Source organism: Ranitomeya imitator, chromosome 2 (genome assembly GCF_032444005.1).
Source record: "Ranitomeya imitator isolate aRanImi1 chromosome 2, aRanImi1.pri, whole genome shotgun sequence".
Taxonomy (NCBI): domain Eukaryota; kingdom Metazoa; phylum Chordata; class Amphibia; order Anura; family Dendrobatidae; genus Ranitomeya; species Ranitomeya imitator.
In genome coordinates this window covers 32,602,636-32,628,631 of record NC_091283.1, presented here as the reverse complement: position 1 = coordinate 32,628,631, position 25,996 = coordinate 32,602,636, and the positions used below count along the sequence as shown (strand labels likewise).

The window sequence follows — 25,996 nt, the reverse complement described above, 5'->3', positions numbered from 1 at the left end:
ATATAACTTTTATTGTATTATACCTGTATAGTTTTATTTAAAAAAAAAATCTAAAAACAAATCTATTGTACTGAATTTTATTATTCATATTTCTGCTGCATTTTCTCAGATTGCTGGTACATGGAAACTTGCTGCTATTGCCTCCAATATACCTGAAAGTGATGTGGTGTTACCAACTGAGATGCAATTTACTGTTAATAATGAGGAGGTGACAATCACAGATGGCATCTGGTAAGAGACACATCCTTTGTAGACAGCAGCAATGTACCTGCTAGTAAACAAAAAACCGAATGGTGGTGTCAATGTCGAACTATGCATGCTATTAGTCATAATTTATTTCACTGCTCCAGACAGTGAGAATTAACTTTGCCCTGATGATACATCTGCCCTGGTATAGTTAACCCTTTACAGTGGTTTCAATTGGTTGCACTAGAAAAGACCCCATGGCGGTGCCACTTTAGTGGAAAAAGTGCAGAAGCACAAAGTTACAAAAAACAACATCGAATTACTGCTGGGACCATAAAGTCCCAGTGCAGTACACAAAGACATCCTTGATTTACATGATGATCTTTGTATACATGGGCATCATGTGTACTTGTCAAAGGCCGGGGTCACACTTGCCCTATGGAAAATCGATCCAAGTCTCCCTGTCAAGAGTCGCACAAATGTTCTCCGTATGGTCATCTGCGTGTAATGCGTTTGCAATGCAATGATGCGATTTCCTCACATCTATGTATCCGTATGGCATCCGTTTACATTTCTCACTGCTTTTCCTCAATGAATTTAATGGCTCAATGGGCTGAAACGAGGAAAATGTGTGCGTATTTGTCGCAAGTCACACTGATGGTCCATGTGGTGTCCGATTTTTTCTTGCACCCATAGACTTGCATTGGTGAGACTCGGCCGATATACGCGTACATTCACAGCATGCTGAGTATGCCTGAGAAAAAAAACGGTGATGGGAGCTGCCCCATAGATTAACAGTGGTCCAAGTGCTATGCAATATTTTCTCACATAGCACTCGTCCGGATTCTACGCTAGTGTGACCCTGGCCTAAGACACATTTATCACCCCACTGTGGGTTATATTACATTAACATTTTGTGAAATTTACAGAGAATTTCAAACTGTTTTGATTTTTCTTCATCTGAATTTGATGTGGTGCATATTACACTGTATTTATTGTTACACCATTGCAGGACGAAAAAAGCAGTGAAAGTAGAAAATAGAAGACTTCAGTATAGCAAATGTAAGAACCATTTCACAAACCATGCTCTGAGCTTATTGGCTGTTTAGTGCCTTTCTCATGGATTTTTGTGTATTTCCCAGTTGGAGATAGTTGGATGGAAATGAGATTTCATGAACCTCTGGGGGAGTCTTTGTTGACCTGGATTGGGAATATCAAAGAGAAGAAGATTTCCTTGTTCCTCTTCTGTAAGCAAGAGCCTATGTGAAAAATTAATTGGAACTACCTTTGTTACATCATCAATTTCAAGTAGAGTATTAGTGGTTGTAGGCTTGTAATATTTGGATTGTGATGCCCAGTATCAAAAAGTTGATAGACACATGGAATATCCAACATAAAGAGTAGGTAGATATGGATCACCTACTCAGTCTATGATTAGTGAAATAGCTTTATTCAATACAGGGTGGGCCATTTATATAGATACCCTGGGTGGGCCATTTATAAAGTTGCATTAAAAAATGACTGACTTCAAAATGGTCACCCATCTTAGAAAGTTTCCCCCCTCCCATATACTAATGTGCCACAAACAGGAAGTTGATATCACCAACCATTCCCATTTTATTTAGGTGTATCCATATACATGGCCCACCCAGCTGTATCCATATAAATGGCCCACCCTGTACATATAGACATACAGTTAGGTCCATATATATTTGGACAGAGAAAACATTTTTCTAATTTTGGTTCTAGACATTACCACAATGAATTTTAAACAAAACAATTCAGGTGCAGTTGAAATTCAGACTTTCAGCTGTCATTTGAGGGTATCCACATTAAAATTGGATGAAGGGTTTAGGAGTTTCAGCTCCTTAACACGTGCCACCCTGTTTTTAAAGGGACCAAAAGTAATTGGACAATTGACTCCATGGCTATTTCATGGAAAGGTGTGGGCAATCCCTTCGTTATGTCATTCTCAATTAAGCAGATAAAAGGCCTGGAGTTGATTTGAGGTGTGGTGCTTGCATTTGGAAGGTTTTGCTGTGAAGTAAACATGCAGTCAGAGGAGCTCTCCATGCAGGTGAAACAAGCCATCCTTAAGGTGCGAAAACAGAAAAAAACCATCCGAGAAATTGCTACAATATTAGGAGTGGCAAAATCTACAGTTTGGTACATCCTGAGAAAGAAAGAAAGCCTGGTGAACTCATCAATGCAAAAAGCCCTGGGCGCCCACGGAAGATAACAGTGGTGGATGATCGCAGAATAATCTCCATGGTGAAGAGAAATCCCTTCACAACAGCCGACCAAGTGACCAACACTCTCCAGGAGGTCGGCGTATCAATATCCAAATCTACCATAAAGAGAAGACTGCATGAAAGTAAATACAGAGGGTTCACTGCACGGTGCAGCCACTCATAAGCATCAAGAATAAGAAGGCTAAAAAACATCTAAAAAAGCCGCACAGTTCTGGAAGAACATTCTTTGGACAGATGAGTCCAAGATCAACCTCTACCAGAATGGTGGAAAGAGAAAAGTATGGTGAAGGTGTGGTACAGCTCATGATCCAAAGCATACCACATCATCTGTAAAACTCGGCGGAGGCAGTGTGATGGCGCGGGCATGCATGGCTGCCAGTGGCACTGGGTCACTAGTATTTAATGATGATGTGACACAGGACAGAAGCAGCCGAATGAATTCTGAGGTATTCAGAGCCGCCATACTGTGTGCTCAGATCCAGCCAAATGCAGCAAAACTGATTGTCCATTTGTAGTATGAAACGACGACCAATGACCCAAAAAATAAAGCCAAAGCAACCGAGGAGTTTATTAAAGCAAAGAAGTGGAATATTCTGGAATGGTCAAGTCAGTCACCTGATCTCAACCCAATTGAGCAGCATTTCACTTGTTAAAGACTAAACTTCAGACAGAAAGGCCACAAACAAACAGCAACTGAAAACCACCGCAGTGAAGGCCTGGCAGAGCATCAAAAAGGAGGAAACACAGCGTCTGGTGATGTCCATGAGTTCAAGACTTCAGGCAGTCATTGCCAACAAAGGGTTTTCAACCAAGTACTAAAAATGAACATTTTATTTACAATGTTTGAATCTGTCCAATTACTTTTGGCCCTTTTAAAAACAGGGTGGCACATGTTAAGGAGCTGAAACTTCTAAACCCTTCATCCAATTTTAATGTGGATACCCTCAAATGAAAGCTGAAAGTCTGAACTTCAACTGCATCTGAATTGTTTTGCTTAAAATTTATTGTGGTAAGTAGGGTTGAGCGAAACGTGTCGAACATTTTCAAAAGTCGCCGACTTTTGGCAAAGTCGGGTTTCATGAAACCCGATCCGACCCCTGTGCGGGGTCGGCCATGCGGTACGCGACTTTCGCGCCAAAGTCGCGTTTCAATGACGCGAAAAGCGCCATTTCTCAGCCAATGAAGGTAAACGCAGAGTGTGGGCAGCGTGATGACATAGGTCCTGGTCCCCACCATCTTAGAGAAGGGCATTGCAGTGATTGGCTTGCTGTCTGCGACGTCACAGGGGCTATAAAGGGGAGTTCCCGCCGACCACCATGTTACTGCTGCTGATCTGAGCTTAGGGAGAGGTTGCTGCCGCTTCGTCAGAAGCAGGGATAGCGTTAGGCAGGGTCCATTAACCACCAAACCGCTTGTGCTGTAGCGATTTCCACTGCCCAACACCACCTTCGGTGTGCAGGGACAGTGGAAGCTACATTTTTTTTTTTTTTCCCCTCAGCGCTGTAGCTCATTGGGCTGCCCTAGAAGGCTCCCTGATAGCTGCATTGCTGTGTGTACGCCGCTGTGCAAACCAACTGCTTTTTTCAAAGCACAAATCCTCTTGTTCCTTCCTTTCTGCACAGCTATCTTTTTGGTTTGTCCACACTTTTTATTTAATTTGTGCATCAGTCCACTCCTTATTGCTGCCTGCCATACCTGGCTGAGATTACTGCAGGGAGATAGTAATTGAAGGACAGTTCCATTTTTTTTTTTTTTTTTTTGTGGGAGATTAACCCCTCTGTGACCTTAGACGTACTATCCCGTCGAGGTGCCCTGGGCTTATCTGACCCTGGACGGGATAGTACGTCATAGCCGATCGGCCGCGCTCACGGGGGGAGCGCGGCCGATCGCGGCCGGGTGTCAGCTGCTTATCGCAGCTGACATCCGGCACTATGTGCCAGGAGCGGTCACGGACCGCCCCCGGCACATTAACCCCTGGCACACCGCGATCAAAGATGATCGCGATGTGCCGGCGGTGCAGGGAAGCACCGCGCAGGGAGGGGGCTCCCTGCGGGCTTCCCTGAGACCCCCGGAGCAACGCGATGTGATCGCGTTGCTGCGAGGGTCTCACCTCCCTCCCTGCTCCCTCCAGCCCCGGATCCAAGATGGCCGCGGATCCAGGTCCTGCAGGGAGGGAGGTGGCTTCACAGAGCCTGCTCAGAGCAGGCACTGTGAAGGCTGCAGCGCTGCATGTCAGATCAGTGATCTGACAGAGTGCTGTGCAAACTGTCAGATCACTGATCTGTGATGTCCCCCCCTGGGACAAAGTAAAAAAGTAAAAAAAAAAAATTTCAAATGTGTAAAAAAAATTAAAAAAAATATTCCAAAATAATGAAAAAAAAAAAAAATATTATTCCCATAAATACATTTCTTCATCTAAATAAAAAAAAAACCCAATAAAAGTACACATATTTAGTATCGCCGCGTCCGTAACGACCCGACCTATAAAACTGTCCCACTAGTTAACCCCTTCAGTAAACACCGTAAGAAAAAAAAAAAAAAAAGACGAGGCAAAAAACAACGCTTTATTATCATACCGCCGAACAAAAAGTGGAATAACACGTGATCAAAAGGACAGAAATAAATAATCATGGTACCGCTGAAAGCGTCATATTGTCCCACAAAAAACGAGCCGCCATACAGCATCATCAGCAAAAAAATAAAAAAGTTATAGTCCTGAGAATAAAGCGATGCAAAAATAATTATTTTTTCTGTAAAATAGTTTTTATCGTATAAAAGCGCCAAACCATAAAAAAATGATATAAATGAGGTGTCGCTGTAATCGTACTGACCCGAAGAATAAAACTGATTTATCAATTTTACCAAACGCGGAACGGTATAAACGCCTCCCCCAATAGAAATTCATGAATAGCTGGTTTTTGGTCATTCTTCCTCACAAAAATCGGAATAAAAAGCGATCAAAAAATGTCACGTGCCCGAAAATGGTTTCAATAAAAACGTCAACTCGTCCCGCAAAAAACAAGACCTCACATGACTCTGTGGACCAAAATATGGAAAAATTATAGCTCTCAAAATGTGGTATTGCAAAAAATATTTTTTGCAATAAAAAGGGTCTTTCAGTGTGTGACGGCTGCCAATCATAAAAATCCGCTAAAAAACTCGCTATAAAAGTAAATCAAACCCCCCTTCATCACCCCCTTAGTTAGGGAAAAATAAAAAAAAATGTATTTATTTCCATTTTCCCATTAGGGCTAGGGTTAGGGCTAGGGCTAGGGTTAGGGCTAGGGCTAGGATTAGGGCTAGGGTTAGGGCTAGGGTTAGGGCTAGGGTTAGGGCTAGGGTTAGGGTTAGGGCTAGGGTTAGGGTTAGGGCTAGGGTTAGGGCTAGGGTTAGGGCTAGGGTTAGGGCTAGGGTTAGGGCTAGGGTTAGGGCTAGGGTTAGGGTTAGGGTTGGGGCTACAGTTAGGGTTGGGGCTAAAGTTAGGGCTAGGGTTTAGATTACATTTACAGTTGGGAATAGGGTTGGGATTAGGGTTAGGGGTGTGTCAGGGTTAGAGGTGTGGTTAGGGTAACCGTTGGAATTAGGGTTAGGGGTGTGTTTAGATTAGGGTTTCAGTTATAATTGCGGGGTTTCCACTGTTTCGGCACATCAGGGGCTCTCGAAACACAACATGGCTTCCGATCTCAATTCCAGCCAATTCTGCGTTGAAAAAGTAAAACAGTGCTCCTTCCCTTCCGAGCTCTCCTGTGTGCCCAAACAGGGGTTTACCCTCACATATGGGGTATCAGCGTACTCAGGACAAATTGGACAACAACTTTTGTGGACCAATTTCTCCTGTTACCCTTGGGAAAATACAAAACTGGGGGCTAAAAAATAATTTTTGTGGGAAAACAAAAAGATTTTTTATTTTCACGGCTCTGCGTTATAAACTGTAGTGAAACACTTGGGGGTTCAAAGTTCTCACAACACATCTAGATAAGTTCATTGAGGGGTCTAGTTTCCAATATGGGGTCACTTGTGGGGGGTTTCTACTGTTTAGGTACATTAGGGGCTCTGCAAACGCAATGTGACGCCTGCAGACCAATCCATCTAAGTCTGCATTCCAAATGATGCTCCTTCCCTTCTGAGCCCTCCCATGCGCCCAAACGGTGGTTCCCCCCCACATATGGGGTATCAGCGTACTCAGGACAAATTGGACAACAACATTTAGGGTCCAATTTCTCCTGCTAACCTTGGAAAAATACAAAACTGGGGGCTAAAATATAATTTTTGTGGAAAAAAAAATATTTTTTATTTGCACGGCTCTGCGTTATAAACTGTAGTGAAATACTTGGGGGTTCAAAGCTCTCACAACACATCAAGATGAGTTCCTTAGGGGGTCTACTTTCCAAAATGGTGTCACTTGTGGGGGGTTTCTACTGTTTAGGTACATTAGGGGCTCTGCAAACGCAATGTGACGCCTGCAGACCATTCCATCTAAGTCTGCATTCCAAATGGCGCTCCTTCCCTTCCGAGCCCTCCCATGCGCCCAAACGGTGGTTCCCCCCCACATATGGGGTATCAGCGTACTCAGGACAAATTGGACAACAACTTTTGGGGTCCAATTTCTCCTGTTACCCTAGGGAAAATACAAAACTGGGGGCTAAAAAATAATTTTTGTGGGAAAAAAATTTTGTTTTATTTTTATGGCTCTGCATTATAAACTTCTGTGAAGCCCTTGGTGGGTCAAAGTGCTCACCACACATCCAGATAAGTTCCTTAGGGGGTCTACTTTCCAAAATGGTGTCACTTGTGGGGGGTTTCAATGTTTAGGCACATCAGTGGCTCTCCAAACGCAACATGGCGTCCCATCTCAATTCCTGTCAATTTTGCATTGAAAAGTCAAACGGCGCTCCTTCCCTTCCGAGCTCTCCCATGCGCCCAAACAGTGGTTTACTGCCACATATGGGGTATCAGCGTACTCAGGACAAATTGGACAACAACTTTTGAGGTCCAATTTCTTCTCTTACCCTTGGAAAAATAAAAAATTGGGGGCAAAAATATAATTTTTGTGAAAAAATATGATTTTTTATTTTTACGGTTCTGCATTATAAACTTCTGTGAAGCACTTGGTGGGTCAAAGTGCTCACCACACATCCAGATAAGTTCCTTAGGGGATCTACTTTCCAAAATGGTGTCACTTGTGGGGGGTTTCAATGTTTAGGCACATCAGTGGCTCTCCAAACGCAACATGGCGTCCCATCTCAATTCCTGTCAATTTTGCATTGAAAAGTCAAACGGCGCTCCTTCCCTTCCGAGCTCTCCCATGCGCCCAAACAGTGGTTTACTGCCACATATGGGGTATCAGCGTACTCAGGACAAATTGGACAACAACTATTGGGGTCCATTTTCTCCTGTTACCCTTGGTAAAATAAAACAAATTGGAGCTGAAGTAAATTTTTTGTGTAAAAAAGTTAAATGTTCATTTTTATTTAAACATTCCAAAAAGTCCTATTAAACACCTGAAGGGTTAATAAACTTCTTGAATGTGGTTTTGAGCACCTTGAGGGGTGCAGTTTTTAGAATGGTGTCACACTTGGGCATTTTCTATCATATAGACCCCTCAAAATGACTTCAAATGAGACGTGGTCCCTAAAAAAAAATGGTGTTGTAAAAATGAGAAATTGCTGGTCAACTTTTAACCCTTATAACTCCCTAAAAAAAAAAAAAATTGGTTCCAAAATTATGCTGATGTAAAGGAGACATGTGGGAAATGTTACTTATTAAGTATTTTGTGTGACATATCTCTGTTATTTAATTGCATAAAAATTCAAAGTTTGAAAATTGCGAAATTTTCAAAATTTTCGCCAAATTTCCGTTTTTTTCACAAATAAACGCAGGTACTATCAAAGAAATTTTACCACTATCATGAAGTACAATATGTCACGAGAAAACAATGTCAGAATCACCAGGATCCGTTGAAGCGTTTCGGAGTTATAACCTCATAAAGGGACAGTGGTCAGAATTGTAAAAATTGGCCCGGTCATTAACGTGCAAACCACCGTTGGGGGTAAAGGGGTTAAGATTGACATTTCTGCTAGAGTGCCATCCCTGTCTGTGTCATCTCTCACTCAGTGGGCCATAGAAAGCCTATTTATTTTTTTGCTTGATTTGGGTTATAAAATCTACCTGAAAAAATCACTACATCAATCAGTGGGAGAAAAATATTGGCCTCAGGGCTTGTGTGCCACTCCTGACTCCTGTGTGTGCCATCTCTCACTCAGTGGGCCATAGAAAGCCTATTTATTTTTTTGCTTGATTTTGGTTCTAAAATCTACCTGAAAAAATCACTACATCAATCAGTGGGAGAAAAATATTGGCCTCAGGGCTTGTGTGCCACTCCTGACTCCTGTGTGCGTCATCACTCACTCAGTGGGCCATAGAAAGCCCTTTTTTTTTTTTTTTGCTTTATTTGGGTTCTAAATTCTACCTGAAAAAATCAATAAATCAATCAGTGGGAGATTAATATTGGCCTCTGGGCTTGTGTGCCAGTCCTGAGCGTGCCATCTCTCTCACAAATAGTGGGCCATAGAAAGCCTATTTTTTTTTTTTTTTTTTGGTTTTATAAATTCTCCCTTAAAAAAAAAGGGAGATTAATATTGGCCTTTGGGCTTGTGTGCCAGTCCTAAGCGTGCCATCTCTCTCTGACTCTCAGATAGTGGGTCATAGAAAGCCTATTTATTATTTTTTTTATTGGGTTTATAAATTTTCCCTGGAACAAAAAAAAAAAGTGGGAGATAAATATTGGCCTCTGGGCTTGTGTGCCACTCCTGACTCCTGTGTGCGTCATCTCTCACTCAGTGGGCCATAGAAAGCCTTTTTTTGTTTTATTTGTTTTCTAAATTCTCCCTGAAAAAATCATTTTATTTTATTTGGTTTCTAAATTCTTCCTGAAAAAATCATTTTATTCTATTATTTTTTTTCCCTAAAGTCTCCCTGAAAAAAAACAAAAACAAAACAAATCAGTGGGAGATTAACATTGCCCTTTCTGCTTGTGTGCCAGTCTTGACTCCTGGGTGTGCCATCTCTCTCTCTCTCTCCAATTGTGGGCCATAGAAAGCCTATTATTTTTTTTAGCTTGATTTGGGTTCCAAAATCTACCTGAAAAAATCACTACATCAATCAGTGGGAGATAAATATTGGCCTCTGGGCTTGTGTGCCACTCCTGACTCCTGTGTGCGTCATCTCTCACTCAGTGGGCCATAGAAAGCTTTTTTTTGTTTTATTTGTTTTCTAAATTCTCCCTGAAAAAATCATTTTATTTTATTTGGTTTCTAAATTCTTCCTGAAAAAATCATTTTATTCTATTATTTTTTTTTCCTAAAGTCTCCCTTAAAAAAAAAAAAAAATCAAATCAGTGGGAGATTAATATTTACATTTGTGCTTCAGTGACAGTCCTGCGTGTGTGGCATCTCTCTCATTTGTTGCCACCAACAACAGAGTGTGTAACATTGTGCCTGATTTTCGTTGTGGTCTCACTCACCTGTAAAGGGGTAGCTAAATCATACTGAAGTTATAGCTCACCGTGTAATTTGTGTGACAGCAACAAATACCGTTAGTTTGTTTACGTTTTTAAAACAATGAGGAAGTATGGTGGAAGAGGTCGTGGCCGGGGGCGTTCATTGTCAGCTGGTAATGAGGGTAGTGGTAGTGGTGGAGCATCAGCTGGTCGTGGGAAAAAAAATATTGCACCTAAGTCTGGAGCTGTGGAGCCAGGTTCGTCGTCTGGCTACACAAGGCCTCGAACCCTCCCTTTTCTGGGAGTAGGAAAACCGCTTTTAAAGCCGGAGCAGCAAGAGCAAGTTTTGGCTTATCTTGCTGACTCAACCTCTAGCTCTTTTGCCTCCTCTCGTGAAACTGGTAAATGTCAAAGCAGCGCGTCGTTAGTGGATGTTCACGGTCAGGGACAAGTCGCTTCCTTGTCCTCTTCAGCAAAAACAACAACAGAGAAGAATGCAGCAGGCGACACAACGGGTTACTCCATGGAGCTCTTTACACATACCGTCCCTGGCTTAGAAAGTGAAGCAGTTAACAGTCCATGCCCATTACAAGTTGAATCTGACATGGAGTGCACTGATGCACAGCCACAGCCAGACTACTATGCTGGTCCTTTGACTCAGACCACAACATTGCCCTCGCAGGGTGCTGATCAAGAATCAGACCCTGATGAGACTATGTTGCCCCATCACGAACGCTATACCACCGACCGACACGGTGACACAGACGAAGTTGCACACGAGCTACAAGAAGAGGTAATAGATGACCCAGTTCTTGACCCCGATTGGCAGCCATTGGGGGAACAGGGTGCAGGCGGCAGCAGTTCTGAAGCGGAGGAGGAGGGGCCGCAGCAGGCATCAACATCGCAACAGGTTCCATCTGCCGGGCCCGTATCTTGCCCAAAACGCGTGGCAAAGCCAAAACCTGTTGGAGGACAGCGTGGCCATCCGGTTAAAGCTCAGTCTGCAATGCCTGAAAAGGTATCCGATGCTAGAAAGAGTGCAGTCTGGCATTTTTTTAAACAACATCCAATTGATCAGCGCAAAGTCATCTGTCAAAAATGTTCAACTACCTTAAGCAGAGGACAGAATCTGAAAAGTCTCAATACAAGTTGCATGCATAGACATTTAACCACCATGCATTTGCAAGCCTGGACTAACTACCAAACGTCCCTTAAGGTTGTAGCACCCTCGGCCAATGAAGCTAGTCAGCAACGCAACATCCCTTCCGGCAGTGTAGGGCCACCATTTTCCGCACCACCTGCAGTATCTGTGCAGGTTTCTTTGCCAGGCCAAAGCAGTCAGGGTCAGGGAATCACCAGTTTCGTAGTAGGAAACACTGCATCTAGGGCACCGGTGGCAACAATACCATCTCCCACCGTCTCTCAGTCTGCCATGTCCACCGGCACCCCCGCTAGTTCCACGATCTCCAGCCCTCCAGTCCAGCTCACCCTACATGAGACTATGGTTAGAAAAAGGAAGTACTTAGCCTCGCATCCGCGTACACAGGGTTTGAACGCACACATAGCTAGACTAATCTCGTTAGAGATGATGCCCTACCGGTTAGTTGAAAGCGAAGCTTTCAAAGCCCTGATGGACTACGCTGTACCACGCTACGAGCTACCCAGTCGACACTTTTTTTCCATAAAAGCCATCCCAGCCCTCCACCAGCATGTTAAAGAGCGCATCGTCCATGCACTCAGGCAATCTGTGAGCACAAAGGTGCACCTGACAACAGATGCATGGACCAGTAGGCATGGCCAGGGACGTTACGTGTCCATCACGGCACACTGGGTAAATGTGGTGGATGCAGGGTCCACAGGGGACAGCAAGTTTAGGACAGTTCTGCCTAGCCCACGGTCTAGGAAACAATTGGCTGTAGCCGTTCGCACCCCCTCCTCCTCCTCTTCGTCCTCCTGCAGAAGCGAGAGCTCGTCCACAGACCGCAGTCGCACAACCACTCCATCCGCAGCTGCCACTGTTGCACACCAGGTCTCCCATTATGGGGCAGCTACTGGCAAACGTCAGCAGGCTGTATTGGCTATGAAGTGTTTGGGCGACAACAGACACACCGCGGAAGTTCTGTCCGAGTTCTTGCAGAAAGAAACGCAGTCGTGGCTGGGCACTGTAGATCTTGAGGCAGGCAAGGTAGTGAGTGATAACGGAAGGAATTTCATGGCTGCCATCTCCCTTTCCCAACTGAAACACATTCCTTGCCTGGCTCACACCTTAAACCTGGTGGTGCAGTGCTTCCTGAAAAGTTATCCGGGGTTATCCGACCTGCTCCTCAAAGTGCGTGGACTTTGCTCACATATCCGCCATTCGCCCGTACACTCCAGCCGTATGCAGACCTATCAGCGTTCTTTGAACCTTCCCCAGCATCGCCTAATCATAGACGTTGCAACAAGGTGGAACTCAACACTGCACATGCTTCAGAGACTGTGCGAACAGAGGCGGGCTGTTATGTTTTTGTGGGAGGATACACATACACGAGCAGGCAGTAGGATGGCAGACATGGAGTTGTCAGGTGTGCAGTGGTCGAAGATTCAAGACATGTGTCAAGTCCTTCAGTGTTTTGAGGAATGCACACGGCTGGTTAGTGCAGACAACGCCATAATAAGCATGAGCATCCCCCTAATGCGTCTGCTGATGCAAAGTTTGACGCACATAAAGGATCAGGCGTCTGCAGCTGAGGAAGAGGAAAGCCTTGATGACAGTCAGCCATTGTCTGGCCAGGGCAGTGTACAGGATGAGGTAGCGGGCAAAGAGGAGGAGGAGGACGAGGAGGATGATGGGGATGATTATATTTTTAATGAGGAAGCTTTTCCGGGGCCACTGGAAATTGGTGGCGCGGCAAGGCCGGGTTCTGGTTTTTTGAGGGACACAAGTGACGTGGATTTGCCTGAAACTGCCCCTCAACCAAGCACAACCGCAGATTTGAGAACTGGAACTTTGGCCCACATGGCGGATTATGCCTTACGTTTCCTCAAAAGGGACACACGCATAACTAAAATGATGAATGATGACGATTACTGGTTGGCCTGCCTCCTTGATCCTCGCTATAAAGGCAAACTTGGAACTAATATTAGCAACCAAACAATCAACTCTTGTTGACCGTTTGCTTCTGGCATTCCCTGCACACAGCGCCCGTGATCGTTCTCACACGAGCTGCAGGGGCCAGCAGACCAGAGGAGTTAGAGGGGCAGAAATCAGAAGTGGCGTTGGCCAGAGGGGTTTTCTGACCAGGTTGTGGAGTGATTTTGCTATGACCGCAGACAGGACAGGTACTGCAGCATCAATTCAAAGTGACAGGAGACAACATTTGTCCAGTATGGTTACAAACTATTTTTCATCCCTTATCGATGTTCTCCCTCAACCGTCATTCCCATTTGATTACTGGGCATCAAAATTAGACACCTGGCCAGAATTGGCAGAATATGCATTGCAGGAGCTTGCTTGCCCGGCAGCTAGTGTCCTATCAGAAAGAGTATTCAGTGCTGCAGGTTCAATACTAACAGAAAAAAGGACTCGTCTGGCTACCCAAAATGTAGATGATCTAACCTTCATTAAAATGAACCACAACTGGATTTCGAAATCTTTTGCCCCACCTTACCCGGCTGACACCTAGCTTTCCTATGAAAAGGTCTTGCCTGTGGACTATTCTGAATGCCTTTTCCAATCTCGTAATTTTCTGCACCTGACTGTCCAGCATACGACATGTTTACACCTCACTAAATGGCCAAACTCCCCACACGGGGCCGTGGTATCGACACTTGGCGACAGCACCCGTGAGAGTGCAGTTTGTCTGAAGAGGTGGGTGAGCCCGCTTTTGGTCGACGGCACTGCCACTGGGTCCCTCCTAGTACAATAAAGTGTCTCTGGCGGTGGTGGTGCGCACCCAACGTCAGACACACCGTTGTAATATGAGGGGCCCTGGGCCTGTACCGCCGGCCACAAGACAGTTTCCCCCCCCCCCCCCAGCTCAAACAGTGCTCTACCACTTGCAAAATTATCTCACAGCTCCACCAATGTTTAGTCTATGCGCTGACATCCTTCAATGCCTGCCACTGACAATACCATTGTATTGACATTTTTGTTATGTTAGGCCTTCGATGCCTGTCTGTGGTCACTCCTTCCACTAGGCCTCCACTGACCACACCACTGCTGCCCGTGTACCCCTGTAACCAATTTAAAATTGCCTACAGCCATGTGTTATTATTTTAGGCCTTCGATGCCTGTCTGCGGTCACTCCTTCCACTAGGCCTCCACTGACCACACCACTGCTGCCCGTGTACCCCTGGAACCAATTTAAAATTGCCTACAGCCATGTGTTATTATTTTAGGCCTTCGATGCCTGTCTGCGGTCACTCCTTCCACTAGGCCTCCACTGACCACACCACTGCTGCCCGTGTACCCCTGGAACCAATTTAAAATTGCCTACAGCCATGTGTTATTATTTTAGGCCTTCGATGCCTGTCTGCGGTGACTCCTTCCACTAGGCCTCCACTGACCACACCACTGCTGCCCGTGTACCCCTGGAACCAATTTAAAATTGCCTACAGCCATGTGTTATTATTTTAGGCCTTCGATGCCTGTCTGCGGTCACTCCTTCCACTAGGCCTCCACTGACCACACCACTGCTGCCCGTGTACCCCTGGAACCAATTTAAAATTGCCTACAGCCATGTGTTATTATTTTAGGCCTTCGATGCCTGTCTGCGGTGACTCCTTCCACTAGGCCTCCACTGACCACACCACTGCTGCCCGTGTACCCCTGGAACCAATTTAAAATTGCCTACAGCCATGTGTTATTATTTTAGGCCTTCGATGCCTGTCTGCGGTCACTCCTTCCACTAGGCCTCCACTGACCACACCACTGCTGCCCGTGTACCCCTGGAACCAATTTAAAATTGCCTACAGCCATGTGTTATTATTTTAGGCCTTCGATGCCTGTCTGCGGTGACTCCTTCCACTAGGCCTCCACTGACCACACCACTGCTGCCCGTGTACCCCTGGAACCAATTTAAAATTGCCTACAGCCATGTGTTATTATTTTAGGCCTTCGATGCCTGTCTGTGGTCACTCCTTCCACTAGGCCTCCACTGACCACACCACTGCTGCCCGTGTACCCCTGGAACCAATTTAAAATTGCCTACAGCCATGTGTTATTATTTTAGGCCTTCGATGCCTGTCTGCGGTCACTCCTTCCACTAGTCCTCCACTGACCACACCACTGCTGCCCGTGTACCCCTGGAACCAATTTAAAATTGCCTACAGCCATGTGTTATTATTTTAGGCCTTCGATGCCTGTCTGTGGTCACTCCTTCCACTAGGCCTCCACTGACCACACCACTGCTGCCCGTGTACCCCTGGAACCAATTTAAAATTGCCTACAGCCATGTGTTATTATTTTAGGCCTTCGATGCCTGTCTGCGGTCACTCCTTCCACTAGGCCTCCACTGACCACACCACTGCTGCCCGTGTACCCCTGGAACCAACATCAGAAAATATAAAAATAAGTATTTTGCTTATAAAAAAAGAAAATACTGGAGAGATATCAAATGCAGACATTTTAACATTAAAAACAAACACATACAACAAAAATCTGGTACAGTACTAAAAATGGCCATCAGCTACAATAACTTTCTCCTGCAAGTAGTTAACTGAAAGGTTTTTTCAATTTTAAACACAGATATGGCATCCACCGAGTGTTGTCCTGTCGCGTCTTCTTTATATTATTGCCAAGAAGATGCAAAACAATGAAAATAATAAAATCATTATTTACCAAAAAAATAGAGTAAGTCAAAACCACATTGCAAATAAACATTCATTACAAATAAAGAAGCAGGGCGCGTCCGAGGGTGAGTATATACCTAATAAGAATATAATCACCCTCGGACGCGCCCTGCTTCTTTCCGACAGCCTTCCTTCCTAAGAATCAGCCCTTCCGTGGTGTAGAGAGAGGGTTTGTTACACTCCAAGGTGTTCCCCAGGTTGCCTTTCCTGAGCTTCGATCTTCCGGCTCTCGTTTAGTAGTTGTTGGAAACTATGCTGCATTAGGCCTACAAATTGGGTATGGGGTGTAGAGAGATGGTGTGTTCCACTCCAAGGTGTTCTCCAGGTTGCCTTTCCTGAGCTTCGATCTTCCGGCTCTCGTTTAGTAGTTGTTGGAAACTACGCTGCATTAGGCCTACAAATTGGGTATGGGGTGTAGAGAGATGGTGTGATCCACTCCAAGGTGTTCTCCAGGTTGCCTTTCCTGAGCTTCGATCTTCCGGCTCTCGTTTAGTAGTTGTTGGAAACTACGCTGCATTAGGCCTACAAATTGGGTATGGGGTGTAGAGAGATGGTGTGTTCCACTGTAGAGAGATGGTGTGTTCCACTCCAAGGTGCTCCCCAGGTTTCCTCGCCAGTGCTTCGATCATCATGCTCTCGTTTAGTAGTTGTTGGAAACTACGCTGCATTGGGCCTACAAATTGGGTATGGGGTGTAGAGAGATGGTGTGTTCCACTCCAAGGTGTTCCCCAGGTTGCCTTTCCTGAGCTTCGAACTTCCGGCTCTCTTTTAGTAGTTGTTGGAAACTACGCTGCATTAGGCCTACAAATTGGGTATGGGGTGTAGAGAGATGGTGTATTCCACTGTAGAGAGATGGTGTGTTCCACTCCAAGGTGTTCCCCAGGTTTCCTCGCCAATGCTTCGATCATCATGCTCTCGTTTAGTAGTTGTTGGAAACTACGCTGCATTAGGCCTACAAATTGGGTATGGGGTGTAGAGAGATGGTGTGTTCCACTCCAAGGTGTTCCCCAGGTTTCCTCGCCAATGCTTCGATCATCATGCTCTTGTTTAGTAGTTGTTGGAAACTACGCTGCATTGGGCCTACAAATTGGGTATGGGGTGTAGAGAGATGGTGTGTTCCACTCCAAGGTGTTCCCCATGTTGCCTTTCCTGAGCTTCGATCTTCCGGCTCTCGTTTAGTAGTTGTTGGAAACTACGCTGCATTAGGCCTACAAATTGGGTATGGGGTGTAGAGAGATGGTGTGTTCCACTCCAAGGTGTTCTCCAGGTTGCCTTTCCTGAGCTTCGATCTTCCGGCTCTCGTTTAGTCGTTGTTGGAAACTATGCTGCATTAGGCCTACAAATTGGGTATGGGGTGTAGAGAGATGGTGTGTTCCACTGTAGAGAGATGGTGTGTTCCACTCCAAGGTGTTCCCCAGGTTTCCTCGCCAATGCTTCGATCATCATGCTCTCGTTTAGTAGTTGTTGGAAACTACGCTGCATTAGGCCTACAAATTGGGTATGGGGTGTAGAGAGATGGTGTGTTCCACTCCAAGGTGTTCTCCAGGTTGCCTTTCCTGAGCTTCGATCTTCCGGCTCTCGTTTAGTAGTTGTTGGAAACTATGCTGCATTAGGCCTACAAATTGGGTATGTGGTGTAGAGAGATGGTGTGTTCCACTGTAGAGAGATGGTGTGTTCCACTCCAAGGTGTTCCCCAGGTTTCCTCGCCAATGCTTCGATCATCATGCTCTCGTTTAGTAGTTGTTGGAAACTACGCTGCATTAGGCCTACAAATTGGGTATGGGGTGTAGAGAGATGGTGTGTTCCACTCCAAGGTGTTCCCCAGGTTTCCTCGCCAATGCTTCGATCATCATGCTCTCGTTTAGTAGTTGTTGGAAACTACGCTGCATTGGGCCTACAAATTGGGTATGGGGTGTAGAGAGATGGTGTGTTCCACTCCAAATTGTTCCCCAGGTTGCCTTTCCTGAGCTTCGATCTTCCGGCTCTCGTTTAGTAGTTGTTGGAAACTACGCTGCATTAGGCCTACAAATTGGGTATGGGGTGTAGAGAGATGGTGTGTTCTACTCCAAGGTGTTCTCCAGGTTGCCTTTCCTGAGCTTCGATCTTCCGGCTCTCGTTTAGTAGTTGTTGGAAACTACGCTGCATTAGGCCTACAAATTGGGTATGGGGTGTAGAGAGATGGTGTGTTCCACTCCAAGGTGTTCCCCAGGTTTCCTCACCAATGCTTCGATCATCATGCTCTCGTTTAGTAGTTGTTGGAAACTACGCTGCATTGGGCCTACAAATTGGGTATGGGGTGTAAAGAGATGGTGTGTTCCACTCCAAGGTGTTCCCCAGGTTGCCTTTCCTGAGCTTCGAACTTCCGGCTCTTTTTTAGTAGTTGTTGGAAACTACGCTGCATTAGGCCTACAAATTGGGTATGGGGTGTAGAGAGATGGTGTGTTCCACTGTAGAGAGATGGTGTGTTCCACTCCAAGGTGTTCCCCAGGTTTCCTCGCCAATGCTTCGATCATCATGCTCTCGTTTAGTAGTTGTTGGAAACTACGCTGTATTAGGCCTACAAATTGGGTATGGGGTGTAGAGAGATGGTGTGTTCCACTCCAAGGTGTTCCCCAGGTTTCCTCGCCAATGCTTCGATCATCATGCTCTTGTTTAGTAGTTGTTGGAAACTACGCTGCATTGGGCCTACAAATTGGGTATGGGGTGTAGAGAGATGGTGTGTTCCACTCCAAGGTGTTCCCCAGGTTGCCTTTCCTGAGCTTCGATCTTCCGGCTCTCGTTTAGTAGTTGTTGGAAACTACGCTGCATTAGGCCTACAAATTGGGTATGGGGTGTAGAGAGATGGTGTGTTCCACTCCAAGGTGTTCTCCAGGTTGCCTTTCCTGAGCTTCGATCTTCCGGCTCTCGTTTAGTAGTTGTTGGAAACTATGCTGCATTAGGCCTACAAATTGGGTATGGGGTGTAGAGAGATGGTGTGTTCCACTGTAGAGAGATGGTGTGTTCCACTCCAAGGTGTTCCCCAGGTTTCCTCGCCAATGCTTCGATCATCATGCTCTTGTTTAGTAGTTGTTGGAAACTACGCTGCATTAGGCCTACAAATTGGGTATGGGGTGTAGAGAGATGGTGTGTTCCACTCCAAGGTGTTCTCCAGGTTGCCTTTCCTGAGCTTCGATCTTCCGGCTCTCGTTTAGTAGTTGTTGGAAACTATGCTGCATTAGGCCTACAAATTGGGTATGGGGTGTAGAGAGATGGTGTGTTCCACTGTAGAGAGATGGTGTGTTCCACTCCAAGGTGTTCCCCAGGTTTCCTCGCCAATGCTTCGATCATCATGCTCTCGTTTTGTAGTTGTTGGAAACTACGCTGCATTAGGCCTACAAATTGGGTATGGGGTGTAGAGAGATGGTGTGTTCCACTCCAAGGTGTTCCCCAGGTTTCCTCGCCAATGCTTCGATCATCATGCTCTCGTTTAGTAGTTGTTGGAAACTACGCTGCATTGGGCCTACAAATTGGGTATGGGGTGTAGAGAGATGGTGTGTTCCACTCCAAGGTGTTCCCCAGGTTGCCTTTCCTGAGCTTCGATCTTCCGGCTCTCGTTTAGTAGTTGTTGGAAACTACGCTGCATTAGGCCTACAAATTGGGTATGGGGTGTAGAGAGATGGTGTGTTCTACTCCAAGGTGTTCTCCAGGTTGCCTTTCCTGAGCTTCGATCTTCCGGCTCTCGTTTAGTAGTTGTTGGAAACTACGCTGCATTAGGCCTACAAATTGGGTATGGGGTGTAGAGAGATGGTGTGTTCCACTGTAGAGAGATGGTGTGTTCCACTCCAAGGTGTTCCCCAGGTTTCCTCGCCAATGCTTCGATCATCATGCTCTCGTTTAGTAGTTGTTGGAAACTACGCTGCATTAGGCCTACAAATTGGGTATGGGGTGTAGAGAGATGGTGTGTTCCACTCCAAGGTGTTCTCCAGGTTGCCTTTCCTGAACTTCTATCTTCAGGCTCTCATTAAATTGTGGTTAAACGGAACAACTGCATTTGGCGTACTAGTTGGTTTGGGGCATACTATCGGTGTCTGCCGCTCCTTGCTGTTCTCCTGGTTTCCTGTCCTGAAATTCCGTTTTCAGGCGCTCGCTAAGTAGTTGTTAATGTTAGACTGCATTTGGCCTACTAGTTGGGTTGGGGCCTACTATCGGTGTCTGCCACTCCTTGCTGTTCTCCTCCACTGAACAAAGCTGTGCCGCCTGTTTACTACTGTTGCCAATTTTGAACTGCATTTCGACTACTTACTGATTTGGGCCTACTCTCTGTGTCAGCCTCTCATTCCAGTTGTCCTCCACTGCAATGCCCCCTGATTAGTCCTGTGTTACCAATTTTGAACTGCATTTAGCCCACTTTATTCTTTGGGCCTATATCTGTGTTTCCTCCTCATCCTGCCCATTGCCCAGCCAGTGATAGATGAGTCTGCTGGTACATTGACCCATAACGCAACATTTCCCGTGCACGCTACACTGCAAGATTGTGACCCTGCTGAAAGTCAGGTCCCCCTTCCCGCATACCATACCACCTTACACCTTACACCTTACACCTTACACCTTACGCGCCCCCGCCGTGCAAACACCGCTGTACTTTGAGGGGCCCTGTGCCAGTGCCAATGCCAACGAGTGGGCCCCCCCTGCTTGCTCAGGTTCACAGCACTTGCAAAGTTGAAATACTTACCTCTCCCTGCTCCACTGCCGTGACGTGGTCCAGATTTCCTGGGCCCACTAATTACTTGAACCAGCCCTACCCACCACAACTTTAGCCAAATGAACCCCAATTTCAAATGCCTTCCAATTATTATAAGGTAAATTACGCTTGACAAGCTTCATTAAGAAGAATGGATGGTTTTGACATTAAAATGGGCACTCTAGGTGTTTTCCTGGCCCCCACTCACTGCCGACTATGCTGCCCCATTGACTTGCATTGGGTTTCGTGTTTCGGTCGATCCCGACTTTACGTCATAATCGGCCGATTTCACTCGACCCGACTTTTGAGATAGTCGGGTTTCGCGAAACCCGGCTCGACTCTAAAAAGGTCAAGGTCGCTCAACTCTAGTGGTAAGGACTATAACCAAAATTAGAAAAATTATGTTTCTGTCCAAATATATATGGACCTAACTGTAGGTGAGAGGAAACATAACACAGATCTCCTACTGGCAAAATAAGTACTTCTGCAATTAACTGCTTATTATATTTTTCAGCCGTTTTTGTGATATTAACACTTTTCTTTTTCTCGGTTTACAGCTTGTCTTGGAGACCGACCACTTCTCCTAAACTGCAATGGTGGTCGGTCTCCTTGGCATCGAGGCGCGAACAAAAGAAAATAAAAACATTAATATCTCAGGAACTATTGAAAATATTAAAAAGCATTAAACTTCAAAAATGCTTGTTTTTTCCAGCACTATCCGAAAATATAATCTATGAAGATGGGAATAACCCTTTGAGGTTTATCAATAGGCAGATTAGTTACTTAATGTAACGTCACGTACACAAATGTCATCAGTGGGAGGTGATTCCTGTAGCATTGCTTGCATGTACACTTTGGAAATTTTGTAGAAAGTACAACCACACACCAGCGCTAAAAGTCAGGGTCGTAGAAAAGTGGGAAAATTTAGTTTAACCATTCAAGACCCTCAATGAGTACTGATCGCATGGATGATTAGGGGAGGCAGCTCCATTTTTCATTTTCCCATCAGGTTAGGATATATTCAAGTTGTATCATCATTACACACATATGAACATTTTACATTTTTCAAAAGGAACAAAGTACAAAAAAGTAATAAAAATGATGAATTAATAAAAACACAAACAAGTGAGGAATCGCTGCACATCCAATGGCCAAATGTAACGTACAAAGAGCACAAAGAGGAAAAGAAAGACTAGCAAGTGGTCAATGCTCCATTTCCAGGCGGAAATACTGATGTTAATGTTTACCAGAAGTGTCAGAGATTCCTTTATTCGAACGTTTGCTTTTATTCCCGGTCAATGATGATGTACTATGAGCTCCTGTGAGTCACAGGTTCGGTTGCAGCCATAATGACTAATCTCTCAGAATACACCTTTAGGTTCTGGTAATGAAACCTTGGGTATCACAGTCAGCACATAGGTAAAAAAAAGAGAAAAAAAACTTCTCTCAAACAGGAACTATAATTTTAGCAAAGTTTGCTTAAATCAATAGTACAAAAAAATATAAGACACTTTGTAATATACAATCGCTTGATAAAGTCTTCATACCTCGTGAACCTTTTCCCCATTTTTTAACGTTACATCCATAAACTTATAATTTTTTTTATTGATATTTTATGTAATGCCGCAGAAAGTAGCAAGGATTTGTAAAGGAAATGATAGATGGTATTCGAAATATTTTAGAAATATATAAATCTGAAAATGGTGACATGCATGTGTACTCAGCCCCCCTGAGTCAATACTTTGTATGACCACCTTTCTCTGTAATTACTGCGGCAGTCTGTTGGGGTCTGTCCCTACCAGCTTTGCACATATAGAGGTGACCTTTTTGCTCCTTCTCCTTTGTACACTCGTTCTCGCTTAGTGAGGTTGGATGGAGACGACTGTGATCAGCAATTTTAAAGTCCCAATGGGATTTTAGTCTGGTCTGTGACTGGGCCGTTAACACATATGAATATGTTTTGATCTATACCCTCCATTGTAGCTCTGGCAGTGTTTTTATGGTTGTTGTCCTGCTGGAAGGTGAGCCTATGTTGCAGTCTCAAGACTTTTGCAGCCTCTAACAGGTTTTCCTTCACAATTACCCTGTATTTAGCTCCATCCATCTTCTCATCAACTCTGAACAGCCTTCCTGCCCCTGTTGAAGAAACGCCTCCTCTCATCAGGATGATGCCACCACTATGTGTGATGGTGAGGATGGTGTTTTCAGGGTGATGTACAGTGTTACTTTTCTGCCACATATAGCATTTTACATTTTGCTCAAAAGCTTCTACTTTGGTCTCATCTGATCAGATACCTTCTTCACCATGCTTGGTGAGTCCAGTACATGGCAATTTTCAAACTGCAAATAGGAGTTCATATGGTTTTCAAAAATGTCTTTCTTCCTGCCACTATTCCATAAAGGGCAGATTTGTTGAATTTACTACTAACTGTTGTCCTGTGGAAAGATTCTCCCACCTATGTTGTGAATCTCTGCAGCTCCTCCAGAGTGACTTTGTTCATCTTGGCTGTTTCTCTAATTAGTGCTCTCCTTGCTTTGGAAGTCAGTTTAGGTGGACGTCCATGTCTTGGTAGGTTTGCAGTTGTGCCATACTCCTTCCATTTTTAGATCATCGACTGAACAGTACTCCATGAGATGTTCAGATCTTGGGTTATTTGTTTAGAACCTAATCCTGCTTTACTCTTCTCAACTTTATCCCTGACCTGTCTGGTGTGTTCCTTGCTGTTTGATCTCTAATGTTCTCAAACCAACCTCTGAGGCCTTCACAGAATAGCTGTAGTTATACTGAGAAAAAATTACATACATTACTAATTGTGGGAATTTTGGAAGCAATTGATTACTCAGGATTTTATTTAGGGGTATAAAACTACAGGGACAACTAAATACAAATAGAAGTCACAATTTGTAAAACATTTTAAAAATTACCCAAAAAATGTAAAAAAAATACATTTATCACAAAAACCTGATTTAAACATTAGGTAATTTTTCGATGACACATTCACTTTTTTTCCCAACATTATCTCTGTGCTAACTGTGATCATCCGGGTTTCATTACCAGATGGTTCAGGTGTATTCAGAGATATTACTCATTACAACTGCAACTGTGTATATGACTCACAGAAGTACATGAAATATCATCAATTAAGGGGAAAAAAGCAAAAACGGTCATTATATAAATGAATCGCACCATCATTTATGGTAAATATAAATACCCATAATACTTCTGAAAGGAGAAGACCAGCAAGGTTAAAAAAAAAGTACTGAAGGTACTGATGAAGGAATCATGGTGATGGCATTAATATGTCATTGTTCAGTTACATAGTATTTTTTTTAATCCTGAGAGCCTACGCACCACACCTACGTTGTCCGAATTCTCCAGTACCTGCAACAAGAGCAGGCAGTCACGTGTCTGCAAGTATGCGGACAATCCCTTGTCACTTTTCATTAATGATTTTTAGACCTGGTGTAAATGCCGCTGTTCTCCTGAATCCGGCGATGTTTTTCTTTTGTTTCTGTGCCTTTCCGTTCCTGAGATATTGGCCTCCGTTTCCCTATATATAAGTCTTGTCTTTTCAACCAAGTGGGTGTGTTCCTTTACTCATCTCTGTGGCCGTGTTCTTGATTACCCCGCCTAGTTGGATATAAAGGCTAGATTTTCTACACAGAGAAGATAGTGCCATATCTCTAGAACGGAGAGGAATAGGAACAAAAGGAAAACGTTGCCGGATTCAGGTAATAAAATTGACATATTTATGGCAAGTGACAGGTCCTGTTTAGAGGGAGTGCTGTTATTGGGGTTACCCTTTCATGTGGATGGTACTGTTATTAGGGAACATGGATGGTGCTACTGAGCCATTATCATTGGGGTCATTTACATCATCAGATCACCATGGGACTTTATGCGACTCTTGTTGGACACTTGGAAGCTCAGGATTAGCACCTCTCAATCCTCTATAATTCCACCCTTAGTTAACTTTTAACTGTTTTTTAATCATTCATTGATTTGTGTTTGTTACAGCTAAATCCGGCAACGCCAAACCCGATGAGCTCACAAGGTTTAAACATTTCGCGGCCTGTTTATCAATCCGCGTGGTCTTTCTGAAGGAATAGAGGTAATGGGGTAACTACTATGATGGGGTAGCAAAAAAAAAACAGGCAAATAGTAGAGGGAGGGCTTGCACATAAAGGGATTGTCCAGTAGTTGAGAAAAAAAGATGAACATGTTCTAACTATAAAAAAGAGAACTTACCTCCTTAGTCACCCACCGATGGGACAAGCCTATTGATTGGCCACTGAGTTTAATACTAGCTCCCCTTAGTGGTGGGTTCTAGTATTGATGAAATACAATATCATAATAGTTCAATATTGAAAACAGTCCTATGCCTACGTATCAGGACTATTACGGACAATAAGTATGGACACTCCTATCAAGGATGCATGCAGAATAAATGGAGTATATTGTCCAAAATAGAATACAAAAATACTTTCATTCATGATTATATACATACAAGGCAATGCATAATAAAAAAAAACATATCAGTGACAGAGTTTTGGCGTTCCCTGAGGAAGCCAACGCGAAACGCGCGTCGGGGCTGTGCACCACAGATAAGAACATGAGTAAGAGCTATTAACTGTCAGGTGCATGTTGACATCATCAATGTTGGTAATGAGTCTCAAGATTTCACTACATGAACTATAACTGTATCTCCCTTGATATGGCCTCATGCATATGCAGCAATATATTTGGGATATGTAGCACTGTCACTTTATATAGAGATTAATTTTATTATTCTGCTCTCCATGACCACACTATATTTGTGGTGCCATGCCACTTTCTTTACTTTTCCGCACCCGGTCTCTGCTTTGAACAACTCTGTCACTGATCGTATTCTAAAGATGGGCCATCGATATAATAATACTGGACAATCCCTTTAAACCTACTACTTTAGTGCTCCAGGCCACCAGGGATTTACAATTGAATGTTTCACTACTCTACTACTGATACTGACATTACGACTGAGAATTTACTTTTTTTTTATTATTATTATTTGTGATTGCAGATGAAATATCTTCAAGCTTCAAGAGTCTTTATGGAACCATGCGGTCTGGTGGAGAAGAATCTGCGAATGTGTTTTTAACTAATATTAATAAAAAATAATTTTAATTTAGATTTTGCCTCCACCATTAGTAAGGAAGCGGAGAATTATTTGGACTTCACTGTATTTCTGAATGGGGAGGGTCAGTGGGTGTCACTACAATAGAGGGAAGTTTTAGCATCAAAAATGACATTACGTGCATTTACTGACAGCGGGCACGTACCCTAAGAATGAGGGCACACGCGTGTAATATCACATGCCGATATGCAGGGCGCATTATTAATTAGTGCATGGTGGGAAATTAAAGGGCAGCTCCTTTTGGGGAATAGAAAAAGTAGAAAAACACTGGAAAGGGGCGATTTCATACACCAGATGTCTAAAATGGAGAGCAGATTAATTTTTCAATTGAACA

At 44.3% G+C, this 25,996-nt stretch overlaps 1 protein-coding gene across 1 annotated transcript in view; it reads left to right on the top strand.

The window, feature by feature from the left end:
- Positions 1–25,657, top strand: part of LOC138667130 (uncharacterized) — a 95,502-nt gene extending 69,845 nt beyond the window's left edge. Inside the window, exons 17-21 of the mRNA XM_069755439.1 lie at positions 110–231; positions 1,199–1,248; positions 1,329–1,433; positions 24,507–24,600; positions 25,549–25,657. Coding sequence (XP_069611540.1) covers positions 110–231; positions 1,199–1,248; positions 1,329–1,433; positions 24,507–24,598 — 369 coding nt within the window. The 3' untranslated portion in view covers positions 24,599–24,600; positions 25,549–25,657. The remainder of the gene's footprint in view (positions 1–109; positions 232–1,198; positions 1,249–1,328; positions 1,434–24,506; positions 24,601–25,548) is intronic.
- The last annotated feature ends 339 nt before the right edge of the window (positions 25,658–25,996 follow it).